General features: G+C 52.4%; 1 protein-coding gene across 1 annotated transcript in view; it reads right to left on the minus strand.

Annotated features, from left to right (window-relative positions):
- EFR3B (EFR3 homolog B) overlaps positions 1–13,218 on the minus strand; it is a 116,514-nt gene that overhangs the window by 27,792 nt on the left and 75,504 nt on the right. The window contains exon 5 of the mRNA XM_075557022.1: positions 4,371–4,492. Coding sequence (XP_075413137.1) covers positions 4,371–4,492 — 122 coding nt within the window. The remainder of the gene's footprint in view (positions 1–4,370; positions 4,493–13,218) is intronic.

Here is a 13,218-nt window from a genome sequence, read left to right on the forward strand (position 1 = left end):
AGCAGGTAAGCACGGGCTGATTTGAGCCCTGGTGGCGTATTAGTTATAAGTTGGGCTGCCAGCTAACCACAAGGTCGGGAGTTTGAAACCATCAAATTACCGTCTTGGAAACTCACAGGGGCAGTTCTATCCTGCCCTCTTGGGCTACTCTGAGTTGGCATGGATTGGATGGTAGTGAGTTTGATTTTGGTGTGGTGGAAAACAGGTGAGACTTTTCGCTGCGGATTAGTAAATCAGCACATGTAAGCCCATGTTTAATTTGCTTGCTAGGGACTCTGCCCTGGCTGGAACCACCTTGACTTCATCCTGCCCTAGGGTGTTGGTTGCCCCAGGCTGCCCTCTTTAACACTGACCTCGCTTTGTTCCAATTAGAGCTGCCTCTGGGGTCAAGACACTAATCTAGGGTGGGGGAGAAGCAGAGAGCAGTTAGGCTCCCCAGGCACCAAGGCTTCTGGCAGGAACAGGAGGGGAGACGGGCAAACAGCTCAGCGGGCCCACTGCTGCACTCTCCTAGCCCCCACCCATGAGCTGGCCCAGGGTCAGCGTGGCTCTGCATGAGGCAGTCCTTGCCACTGACCTCTCCCTCTCTCTTTCTCCTGTTTAAGTTGTTCCATTTATTTCCTGATTCTAAAAGGGAGAGCCGAGAAAGCGTACCCCTGTGGTCACCACATGTAGGCTGGCAGGGCAGCGGCTAAGAGCCAGGCTGCTCACTAACAGGTGGGGGAGTCAAACCCAGCAGCTGCTCCGCAGGAGGGAGAGGTGGCACGATGCTTCTGCCTTTGGCCCAGCAGAGTCCTCGAAGGCAGAGCTCTGCATTCGACTTTGGTGAGTCGTGATGGGGCCTTAGAAGCTTGTGAGTGGCCGCCTGTCTGAGGTCCAGCTACTGGTTTCTCACCACCCTGCGCAGAGCAGAGTGCAGACAATGCAGGACTGAAGGAAGTGAGCCCCGGGGGCTGGTGGACCACGTGGACTAGAGGCTCCCCTCCTGGGAGACCAGAAGAGCATGATGGTGCCCGGCTCCCACGACAGCCTGCTCTGGATCGGGATCACAGTGAAAGACCCCGGACGGAGTGGGAGAAAACAATATATAGAACAAAATTCTAAAAAATCATAAAGTAGACCAGACATGCTGGTCTGATAGAGACTAGTGGAATCCCCAAGGCCGTGGCCTCGACACCCTTCAAACTGGGATCACCTTTGGCTTTAAGAGGCTCACTCTGGTCTCCTCAGACCCTGGTGCTTTCAGTCCCCGCCTGTGCAGGAGAAAGCTGGACAGTGGGAAAGGACGACAACACAAGAACTGACGCTTTCCAACTGTGGCGCTCACAGAGGACTGGCAGTAGGGTGGACTGTCCGGAGAAATGCAACCAGAATGCTGCTTCGAAGTGCAGACAGACTGTGGTTCACTGACTTAGGGAGCCAGCCAAGAACACCATGTCTGCAGGGGCCAGTGAGACGATGGACCGATGTGCCACTGAAGCAGTGGATGCCCATGGAGCCGGGGATCAGGCAGGTGCCGCGCATGGAAGCCAATGGAGAGCAACAAGCACTAACATGCCTGGGATGCAGCCAGGATGCACTGGGGCAAAGGCTGAGCAGCAGCAGGCTGTGGCGGGGCTCCCCAGGTGGGGTGTGAGGCATGCAGGGAGGGCATGAGAGAAAGGAGGGAGGAGGGAGGTTGCTGCAGGAGAGCCCTCTCCTCTCTGGGAGGGAGACAGGAAGCTGTGGGGTTGAGAGGTATAGCCCGGCACTGATGCACTCAGGGTCCGTCACCCTCAGCAGCCTGACTCTCGCTGCTCAGTAAGCTCCTGACGAGGTCCGAGGTAGCGCCAGCCAGGGCTGCTTTTGTGCTGCCTCCTCCCCCTGTGACTGACCAACTCCCAGTGTGAGTATGAGTGTGTATATGGGTGAGAGGGATGGACGTGCCAATGTGAGAGTACAAATGTGCAAGTGTGTGATGGTGAGCATGTGTAAATGGGTGTGAGCTTGCAAGTGTGCAAGTGAGTGAGTGAGAGCATGAATGTGTGGAGTGTGTGCATGTGTATGAGAATGACTGTGAAAACTGGAGTATGTATATGAGAGAGTGAGTGTGAAAATGTGAGAGTATGAATGTGTGGAGTGTGTGCGCACGTGTATGAATGAGTGTTCAAACACGAGATTATGAATGTGCATGTATATGAGAAAATCAGTGTGCAAATGTGAGGGTATGAATGTCTTGAGTGTGTACATGTATATGAGAGAATGAGTGTGCAAACAGGAGAGTATGAATGTGTGGGGGTGTGTGTAGCAGGTGCATGAGTGTGTAAATGTAAGTACAAATGTGGAGTGTGTGTATGATAGAATGAGTGTGCAAAAGTGAGTAAGTACAAATGTGGAGTGTGTGTATGATAGAATGAGTGTGCAAATGCGAGTGGGAGTGAATGTGTGGAGTGTGTGAGCATGTGTAGGAGAATGAGTGTATAAATTCGAGTAAGTATGAATGTGGAGTGTGTGTATGAGTGTGCAAACAGGATAGTGTGTGGAGTGTGTGCAAATGTGAGTACAAATGTGCAAGTGTGAACATGAGCACATGTGAATATGTGATCTTTCAAGTGTAAGCACGTGTGTGATGTGAGTGTGTACGTGAGTGAGAGCATGAATGTGCGGGTGTGTGAGCGAGCAGGTGTGAGCCTGTGAGTGGAAGCATGAGTGTGACGTGTGTGTGTATTAGCATGAGAAGTGTTGCTGCCCTTCCTCTCCTAATAGCCTGGCACTGTGTGAGTGGCAGCACCTGTTACAGCCACACCTGATCACCTTCTTGCACTTTCTGCAACAGCTGCTTCTGGAAGTGCCCCGCATGCTCTGGCCCCTTCGGTCTCTGCTGAGCCATCCTGGAGTGAGGTGGTCACTCAGGACCCAGTGCTGGAAAGAGGATCAGGGGCCCCTTCTTCCCCTGGCTCCCGCTGGGCTGCTCAGAGGATGGGGAAGCCAGCCCCAGAAGGCCCGTGACTGGTTTGAGGGAGGGAACAGTCGGGATGCCTTGGGAGCAGTGGGCACTGGCCAGCATTGGGATGGAAAAAACACCTGGACACTGCTCACTTCCCGTTCCTCCAACCCAGCTCATCAGCTGTGGAGGACAAGCTTGGGGTAAGGAGGCCTGCAGCGCTCCCTGACCTGCGGCCCCACATAGGCTGACCCTCTGAGGAGCTAATGCAATGTAGGCAGGAGCTCTCATCCCAGTGCTTGACCAACCCAAGGGGAAGTTGTCCATCATTGGCTACTGATGTCCGACAGCTCAATCCGGGCAGTGCCTGCCTTCCCTAACCTCTCTGGTAGCTTGGGATGGCAAAACAGCATCACCCCTACCTCTACCCTCCTTGTCCTTTGCCCTCTGGTTCCACCTGGCCTCCCCTGATGGATAACTCGCTCGTGGTAGGCAGATTCATTTCCAGGGCTGGCTACCTGGCACCTATTCGCTGATTGATCAGTAGACGGGCTTGGCGTGCCTTGCTCTGCCGATGTACAGAGGCACGTTTGCAGGTACGTGTCTTTGTGGTTTTATTTCAAGGAGTTGATTTCTTCGTCAATGAGTGTATTCCTGTGAGCTGGCGATCTTCAATCGGTTGCGCATGTGTATGTGAAAGTGGACGTTGTAACTCGGGAGATCTATCTGGAAGCATTCATTTATTCAATTGCCCAGCAAGTCTTTAATGAGTGCCTGCAGTCTCCAGGCACCATTTTAGCACTAGGGACCGTCTGTCAACCAGCCAAAGATACCCGCCCTTCTAGGGGGGAGAGGCAGACAATGAGGATGAGCCCCGCCAAGGGGGTGAATGCTCTGGGTGAGGGAGAAGGGGGACAAGTGGGTGGGGATGTTCAGGGTGAAGATTTTTGGCAAGGGGGCACCTGAACAGAAGGAAAGAGGGGAGACCCCCAGGAAGAGGGACTCCAGGCTCAGGGACAGGCCAAGCAAAACGTGGGGGACGGGAAACAAGGTCAGCGAGGCAGGGGGATTTGCCGACAGGAGGACTTTGCCTTGTTACTCCCCCGGGTGCACCTGTTGAGGAAGGTGTGTTTCTGGGGTGAGTAACATGTGGTTTTTGAATGAGAAGAGTGTCCAGGTGTGTGTGCATGTGTTCTGCCACTGGCTCTCAAACTGGGCTCCTAAGGGCATGATCTTAAGCCGGCTGGCTGATCCAGCAGGCTCTCCCATCTGCCCAAGAACATCTAGGGGCTCAGCCCCCATCCTGCTCCCACCCCTCAGAGGGGCTTCTTCCTGGCAACCCCCTGAGCAGAAGTCACTGCGGAGGCGATCACACCCCTGCCTGGGGGCTTCTGTCAGAAGCTGAGCAGGCCTCCCTCGTGACCCACCTCCCAAGCGCCCTACTCACTTAGTCTTGATTTCCAAGTCGTCGTGGCTGGAGTGGCACATTTCACTGAAGCGGGACACGAAGAAGTCATAGCTCCGGTGATAGGACGGGGTATCCTCCTCGATGTTGGCAAACTTCACAAACTGGCAGGGCGACAAAGAGAAAGGTGCCCTCTCTTCTTGCCTCCACGGCTCGGTGACCTTGCTGCCCCCATCACCGTGAAGTCACCAGGACCCCACGGGACGGAACCAGCCCCGGGCACCTCCCAGATCACACCTGGTGTGGGACAGAAGCAGCCTGAGCCCCCACCGTGCCTGTCTACACCACCAGACTGGATGTGACTGTAACAGATTAGAGGGTGGCCCCCAAAATGCACATCTGCCTAGGGCCTCAGAACGTGACTTTGTTGGGAAACAGGGATTTTGCAGCGATAGGTCAAATGAGGTGAGGCTGCATTAGGACGGCCTCCTACCCCCGTGGTGTGGTGGGTATGCATTGGGCTGCTAACTGCAACCAGGTCAGCAGTTGGAAACTAGCAGCCGCTCACTCCTTGGGCAACAGATGAGGCTTCCTGCTCTCGTAAAGAGTTACAGTCTCAGGAACTCCCTGGGGCAGTTTTCCTCTGGCCTTAGAGCAGTGGTTCTCAGCCTGTGGGTCGTGACCCCTTTGGGGGTCAAATGACCCTTTCACAGGGGTCACCTAAGGCCATTGGAAAAGACATAAATATTTCACAATATATAACTGCATAGTGTTGTGTGATTAAGCTCTATGCTTTGTTTATGTTCAATCTGTAACAATGATAATGCATCCTGCATATCAGATATTTACATGACAATTCATAACAGTAGCAAAATTGACAGTGATGAAGTAGCAATGAAAATAGTTTTATAGTTGGGGGTCCCTGACACATGAGGGACTGTAGGCCAGGGTCGCGGCATGAGGAAGGTGGGGAACCCCTGCCTTCGAGGGTCGCCAGGGGTTGGAAGGGACTTGATAGCAGTGTTTCCGGTTTCTTTACCCGCCTCCGGCTGACGGCGCAGTTAGCGCTCCACCTGTGCTCCCCCAAGCTGTGCTCCCCCTCATTCGCAGAGAGCAGCACCAAACCCGGCTGAGTGAGGGCGGAGGGTGATAGGAAACTGAGGGAAATGAACTCTGAAGCAAGAGCACATTTGAGACGTGAAACATTTGAGTCGACTTGTAAGGTTTGGCATTTTTGTGTAGTAACTCGTGCTCACTCCTCACCTGCTAAATTCCAGTTCCATGCTGCACATTTGCAAGTCTAAACCATTGGTTTCTTTCTCTTTTAAAGAATAGTTTTATTGGCATATACTTAACACATCAGACAATGTGATCGTTCGCTCATGCGCAGAGTTGAGTCATCGTCACCACAACCCATCTCGGAACATCTTCTCGCCTTGTTGTCCGTGCCTCATTTCTCTCCACCCTCCCCTGCCATGGCCCGAGGGAATTATTAGTCCAGTTACTGTCTGTAGCTTTATCTACCCTAAACAGAGCGTTTCAGCGGGGTCCCGCAGAAAAGCCAGAATCGGGCCCTAAAGGCAGTTCAAACACTAAACATTATAAGGACACTTTTGGATTTTGCTTAACAAAATAAATCGAGTGCCTCAAACAAGCCTAAAAAGATGAGACCTATAACAAAATCCGTTTATGAGGTGCCATCGCGTTGGTTCCGACCCACAGCGACCCTAGACACAACAGAACGAAACACCGCCCAGTCCTGCGCTGCCCTCACAACGGTTCCCCAGGCTGAGCCCATTGCTGTAGCCGCTGCGTCACTCCATCTCGCCCAGGACCTGTCTCTTTCTCCCCCTCCCTGCCCCCCTGCTGCCCCATGAGTTTACCAAGCATGATGCTCTTCTCCAGGGACTGGTGTCTCCTGGTAACATGCCAAAGTCTGTCAGATGAACTCCGTCCACCCTTGTCTCTAAGGAGCACTCTGGAAATACAATGAAACGATCCTGCCTGCATTGTCACTATTACGACCATTTGTTGGTTCAGAAAGGACAGACTGCGGTCCCTAAAGTGACCTAGTCAAGGCCAGTACTCACTGGCAGTGGACTTCCTACTCAACTACTCAAAAGTCGTCGCTCACTTTTTCTGGATGAACAATTGGCAGCTCCCACAAGCATCCCTCAGGATCGTCTCGCTGTGCCCTTGCAAAAACAAATAGATGTTCCCTTTCTTTCCTGCCCACTTGGTACGAGTCCCGGCAGACAAAACACACCAGGAGATGGTCCGTCTAATATGCAGGCCCACAAATAGTCATGTTCGCCAGGAACCCACAATGCATTGCTTGCCTATTGATGTGGTTGTGCCGAAGAGACAGTCACTGATCCATGGGGCCTTGGTGTCTCTCTCTCTCTCTCTTTCTCTGTGTGTGTGTGTGTAGAAATCCTGGTATTAGCACCAATGCCCAGGCTGTGGCTGCGTTTAGGTGCATTGATAGGCTTGCTCTCCAGCAGGATGTTCCCGGGCTGTCCGGCCCATGACAGAAGGCTGGCCTGGGCTCCTCAAGGGACACACAGCCACCAGGGGTCCTTCCTACCTGCTGTCTATCTTCAACTGGTGGGGTGACCTAGCGGAAGACACCTCACGTCTAACATTTTGGGGTTTCCATCGGGGAAATAAGCAGCCTCTTCTTCTCCAGGCTAAGATTCCATCTCACGGACTTTGGGCATGGGATCAGGAGAGATCATCCTGGTAAAGCAGAGGGGCAGCGAAAGAGAGGAAGACCCTCGGTGAGATGGACTGACACAGCTCAGGCAGAGGAACCACTGTGGGGGCAGTGTTTCATTCTGCTGGGCATAGGGTTGTTGTGGGTCGGAACCAGCTCAGTGGCACCTAGCACCCAATGATGGACAAGGAATGTTATAAGAGCTGTAAGAGTCCCCAATAAAAACAACTTAAGAAAGAAAGACATAAAGGGGGAGAAAAGGTCAAACAAAGATACTATCCTGAACACTTCTTGACTATGTCGACTCAGATGGACGTGGGCATGTCCGAAGAATGAGTGGCCAGACTTTTTGTTTGCTGAGTTGGGCAACCGTGGACTAACAGCAGTGCAAGTGTGAGGAACCCTGGCAACCGAGTGGGTTTCACTTGGGCTGCTAACCTCAGGGTCAGCAGTTCAAATCCAAGAGCTTCTCTGAGGAAGAGAGACGAGGCTTTCTGTTTCCGTCAAGGTTTACAGCCTTGAGAACCCACAGCGGCAGTTCCACCTGGCTCTGTAGGTTCGCTCTGAGTCAGAAAGTACTCGATGGCAGTGAGTTTGAGTAACGAGTGCTGAAGATTTCGCATATGTTGGGCACAGGAATCCGGGAGTCACACTGCTTCAGCACTCAACTGCCGACTAAAAGGTCGGTGGTTCGAACCTCCCCCCTCCCCCCTAGTAAACCTCAGAAGATCCCGGGAGAGTTCTTGTGGGAAGGCAGTGTTGTTAGAAAAGAGCGAGAGAAGCTGGGGAAGCAGCGTTTGTCTTAGGAAGGAGATGGGGTAAAGGAATCAGCGGGGTCTCATCCACATGGGGATTCTGGTACCGGCCCCAGAGGTGCTGTGTCGGTAGGTCTCGGGGAATAACCAGGGACCTTTCTTTTAACAAGCGTCCCCAGAGTCTGGGATGAGCTCGTCTGAGGCCCAGCCGTACACCTGGCCTCCCTTCCTGACTGGCTCGCATCTCCGAATGCTTTCTCAGTGTTTGTGGAACCGTGACATCAAGCCCCCTCTTCCTTTCAACGTTCCTCAAAGCACTGTGGAGCTATAATGAGAGACTAAGTCCCACCCCCAGCCCCCGCCCCCAATTAGGATGGCGTGATCAGACGGGAAAGCCAGGGTGTGGTGGAGACACTGGCGCCCTCACCCACAGCAGGTGGGAGCGCAAGCCGGCTACTGTGGAGACAGTCCGGCAGCTCCTCGATGACCCGACCACAGCACTACGCGACTGTCCAGCAATCCCAATCTGCAGTAGACTCCCAGAAGGGGTGGGGCAGGAACGCACACCCTCGGTTCACTGCACCACTTTCACAAGAGCCGGAGTGTGACACAGCCTGAAAGCCCATCAGCAGATGAGCGAATGCACACCATGGGCCATGGCCCATTCCTCAGCCAAAGGGAGCTCTGCTGGTATAGTGGGTTACCATTGGGACTGTTAGCCACAGGGTTGGCAGTTCGACTCCACCAGCCACTCAGCAGGAGAAAGATGAGGCTGTCCGCTCCCCCGAAGGATTTACAGGCTTAGAAACCCAAAGGGGTGTGATACTCCATCTTACTCCAGTGTCGCTCTAAGTTGGACTAACTGGATGGCGGTGTTTGTTGTTTGAGTATGGAGAGGACGGAAGCTGTGATGAGGCCCGAAAGTGTTAGGTTGAGAGAAATAAGTCAGTCTCAAGACATCAAGTCGGCATGGTCTCACTTATAGGAAATAAGCAAATACTTCGAAGCCAAAGATGGTCACGACCAGAACCCAGTTGGCATCATGGTTAAGAGTTGGGCTGCTAACCACAAGGTCAGCAGTTGAAACCACCAGTCCCCCTGCAGGAGAAAGACGGGGCTTTCCACTCCCATGAAGAGTGACAGTCATGGAAGCCCACAGGAGCAGTTCGACCCTGTCCTTTCTGCTTGCTGAGAGTTGGAGTCACTTGGAGGGCAGTGAGTTGGTGGCTGTTGATTTTTGGTGAGGTGACCAGGGTTTGAGGCGAGGGCGGGAGGAGGAGTCTGGGGTTTGCTGGTGTCAGTTAATGGCGGCGGGACGGTTTGGAATAGGACAGCCTCCAGGGACAGCACCCCACAAAGAAAGCAACCACGCCACTGAGCTGTACACATGCAGATCGCCGAGATGGTCCATGTTTTGTTTTGTATGCTTCCACTGCAATGAGCAAGGACGAGAGAGAGAGAGAGAGAGAGAGAGAGAGAGAGAGAGAGAGAGAGAGAGAGAGAGAGAGAGAGAGAGAGAGGAGGAGGAGGAGGAGGAGGAGGAGGAGGAGGAGGAGGAGAAGAAGAAGAAGAAGAAGAAGAAGAAGAAGAAGAAGAAGAAGAAGAAGAAGAAGAAGAAGAAGAAGAAGAAAGAGAGAGAGAAAGAAAGAAAGAAAGAAAGAAAGAAAGAAAGAAAGAAAGAAAGAAAGAAAGAAAGAAAGAAAGAAAGAAAGAAAGAAAGAAAAGCAGCCTGGACTGCAGCCAGGGCAGAGGTTCTCCCCAGACCTGCCTGTCCGGCCGCTCTCCAGGCTGTGCAAGCCTGTAACAAACATCTCAGCTGCCTCCTGGCTGTGAGGTTACTGCCCTGGTGGAAATGGATCGTTAAAACATGAGATGAAGAGCTGATGCCAAGGGCTCAAGTAGAAAGAAAATGTTTTGAAAATGATGATGGCAACAAAAGTACAGTGCTTGACACAGTGGATGCATTGTGATAAGAGCTGTATGAGCCCCCAATTAAACATTTAAACCAAGCAAACAAACATGAAAGTTCCCTGACAGGTCCAGGGATGGGCTTCTCCTAGGGGGCTCCAGCTGCACTTCCCAAGGACCATGCCCGGTGCTCACATCCCAGGAGAGTCTCCCCCTTTTCTTCCCGGATCTCTTTACTTCTGTCATCTTCCTCGCAGCCTGGAGGTTTCTTTTCAACTTGGGCTTGGGCGTTAAGGCTCTCGTAGCTTAGTCCTTGTTGTTCTGCCCCCTCCGCCGGGCCACCGTCAGACACCCATGGCCTCGCCCGGTCTGCGTGACCGTGACAAGTTGTCTAAGTGCCCAGCCTCTGTTTCCACATCTGCAGCCTGGGCATACTACAGCCGATGTCAAAGGGCAGGGAGCAGGAGTGCCTGCCCCCCCCCAAAAAAAGACCAGTCAGCAAACAGCATATGGTATTTGTGGGGGAGGGGGAGTTCAGACTCTGGACCCAAGGCTCAGATACAGTTCTTGGCTTTGCCAGCCAAGCCTGGAGGCAGAGCCTGGAGGGCAGCACAGACCATGGCAGGCAACCCAGGCACCCCCCCACCCCTGCAATGAGCAGGTCCTGGGGGTAGAAGTGTGTGTGTGGGGGGACCAGAAGATTGGAAGATGGTATGCCAAGCTCCCTGGAGGTGTCATTCAGGACAGGAGATGACCCTGATACAACTGGGGTGGGGAGAGGAGGCAGGGCCCAGCCCTGAGGGGCAGGAGGGTGAGGGTAGGAAGGGAAACCCAGGAACCGTGGCCTTAAGACCAGGAAGAAATGGCTGAGATTTGTTTTCTTTAAAAATGTAGACATTGCCCCCGAGAAAGGTGGGCCAAGGAGAGACAATTAAGAAACGTTCTCTGAGCACGTGGAATAATGGGAACTGTGTGAATTCAAGGCATCCTGGATTCAAAGGAAACAACAACAACAAATCGGAAGCCAAACCCACTGCCAGCGAGTAGCTTCAGATTCAGCAATCCTGTGGGTCAGGGAGGAAACACCTCATCCGGTCTCCAGGCCAGAAGGTTTGTGTCAGGAGCAGCTATGCCAGACAGGCTGGGACCTCACCCTATTGTAGATGGCAGCGACATATGAAACAAGTCATTAATGCCTATATTTTAAGTATCAATAATGGTAAATATTTCTGTAGCACGTACTAGTAACCCTAGTGTAAAAGTTGTTAGCTGTGAACTGCAAGGTTGGTGGTTCGGACCCACCAGCTGCTCCTAGGGAGACCAGACCAGACTGCTGTACAGGTGACAGCCTAGGAACCCTGATGGGACAGTGCTACCCTATCACAAAGTCACCATGAGTTGGGGTCCACTCCCTGTCACAGTGACAACACAGCACTTCCTGCTGAGCCATCTGCACGAGTTTCATGGGGCCTATCACCCCACCCGCTGTCCACATGACCAGCCGCTCTGTGTGTCACATCTCCCCCAGTCCAGGTGCTGTCAACTCAGCGCCAACAAACAGCGACCCCGTGGACAATGGAACAACGCATTTCCTGGCCCGTGCCCGCTGGCCATGGTTGCTATGCTTGAGCCCATTGTTGCAGCCACGGTGTCAATCTCTCTCGCCAAGGTGCTCCCTCCTTTTCACTGGTCTACCCAGCATGACGTCCTTCTCCAGGGACTGGCCTCTCCTGACAACACCTCTGATATAGTTAAAGTTTATTGTGTCAACCTGGCCGATACACTCATGTGGGATTAATTGAAGGGCAGAGGGATAAATGGCTCGGTGAGCCTTGCCTTTTGAGTTCTCGGGTCTCTTGCTCTCTGATGGTCGGACCAGGGTGCAGCTGCCTTAGCCAGTTTCCTGCTTCAGCTTGCAAAGCTCACTTCCTGCAAAACATCCCTGAGGAGAATCCACATGGACCTACTCTGGTGCAGTCCTGGGTGCTGGAGCAGCCATGTGGAGACCCCAGCGCTGAGATGCTTACACGTTGACTGACTCAGCTTTCCTCCTGCAGTCCGCATCATAGTGTGTGTTTTGTGAGATGGAGGAGGACTTTGTGGATGGGTGTAGGACATATGGGCTAATGTTGGACTTGTGGGCTTGGGCAGCACTGGGTTGGGATGTTTTCTTGATGCGCACTTACCCTTTATATAAAACTCTGTCTGATACGTATGAGTTTCTGTGGATTTGTTTCTCTAATGTCCCCAGACTCACACAACATCCAAGGTACATGAGACCCAGTGTCTCCATGCTTCCTTCTAAGGAGCATTTTGGTTGCACTTTGTTCAAGACAGATTTACTTTTTCTTCTGGAAGTCCGTGGCACTTTCCTGATTCTTTGCCAACGCCGTCATTCAGATGCATTCATCCTTTTGTGAGCTTCCTTATTCATTGCCTGCTTCTCACATGTGCACAAAGTGGTTGGAAACGTCATGGTTCAGGTGATAATTAACTTTTATATCAACTTTGCTGGGCCAAGGTTCTCAGTGGTTTGGCAACTAAGACCTAGTAACCCCCCATGATGTGATTCAACACAATGTACTCACCTCCATAACAGGATCTACCATGCGCAGCTCATGGGTGGGAGGCACTCAATACTCTCACTCAGATTGCGGCCCTGACCCAGTCAACTGAGGGGATGTTTCCTGGGATGTGTGGCTTGCTTCTTAAAATCAGTGGATGCTGTGGGAAAACTCGTTTGCTTTAGCTGGGTCTGCATCCTGTAGGCGGCTCATTAACCTCCAGTTCTTTGGGCTCAGGCTCCTGGCCTGCCACATTGCCCACTGATCCTGAGAGTCATCCGTGGCCTGCCATCTGCTCTCCTGACCTAGGATTCTTTCATCACTCCAGCCACGAGCCTGGCCCGCTGACCTTGACTTCACTGGCCTCTGCAGCCACAGGATTGTTGTTTTCCTGCTAATCTTGGGTTCTCCAGCCCCCAGAAGCTATGTGAATCAAGAGAAGCCTCGAGCTTAACCTTGGACTTACAGGCTTGGAATTAGCCTGGTTGCAGACTTGCCTGCTTCTACAGCTGTGTGAACCATTTCTTGATATAAATTTCCCTCGACATATAACTACTGCAGGAGAAAGATGAGGCTTTCTACTCCCGTACAAAGTTACTATCTCGGATAGGGCAGCTCTACCCTGTCCTAAAAGGTCAGTATGAGTTGGGAACGATTTGCTGGCAGGGAGTTTGTTTTGTTTTTGTATACACAGATGTAAGTGCCATGAGGTTTGTTTCACTAGAGAACTCGTATTATGGCATGCACCCTACTCCTCAAAGTACTATCTTTGCTCTCTGGCACTGCCTAGGTCTTGTGCAGCAAATCTGTCCAGTCTGACATGTCATTTGATTTCTTGGCTGCTGCTTCCAAGATTGTTGATTGCCCAGAAAATACAGGAGAATCTCTGCGTCTCAAGATCTTTAACTTAATCTCATCTGCAAAAGGAAAGCTTCCACTTTCGGTAC

This window comes from Tenrec ecaudatus, chromosome 8, assembly GCF_050624435.1.
Source record: "Tenrec ecaudatus isolate mTenEca1 chromosome 8, mTenEca1.hap1, whole genome shotgun sequence".
Taxonomy (NCBI): domain Eukaryota; kingdom Metazoa; phylum Chordata; class Mammalia; order Afrosoricida; family Tenrecidae; genus Tenrec; species Tenrec ecaudatus.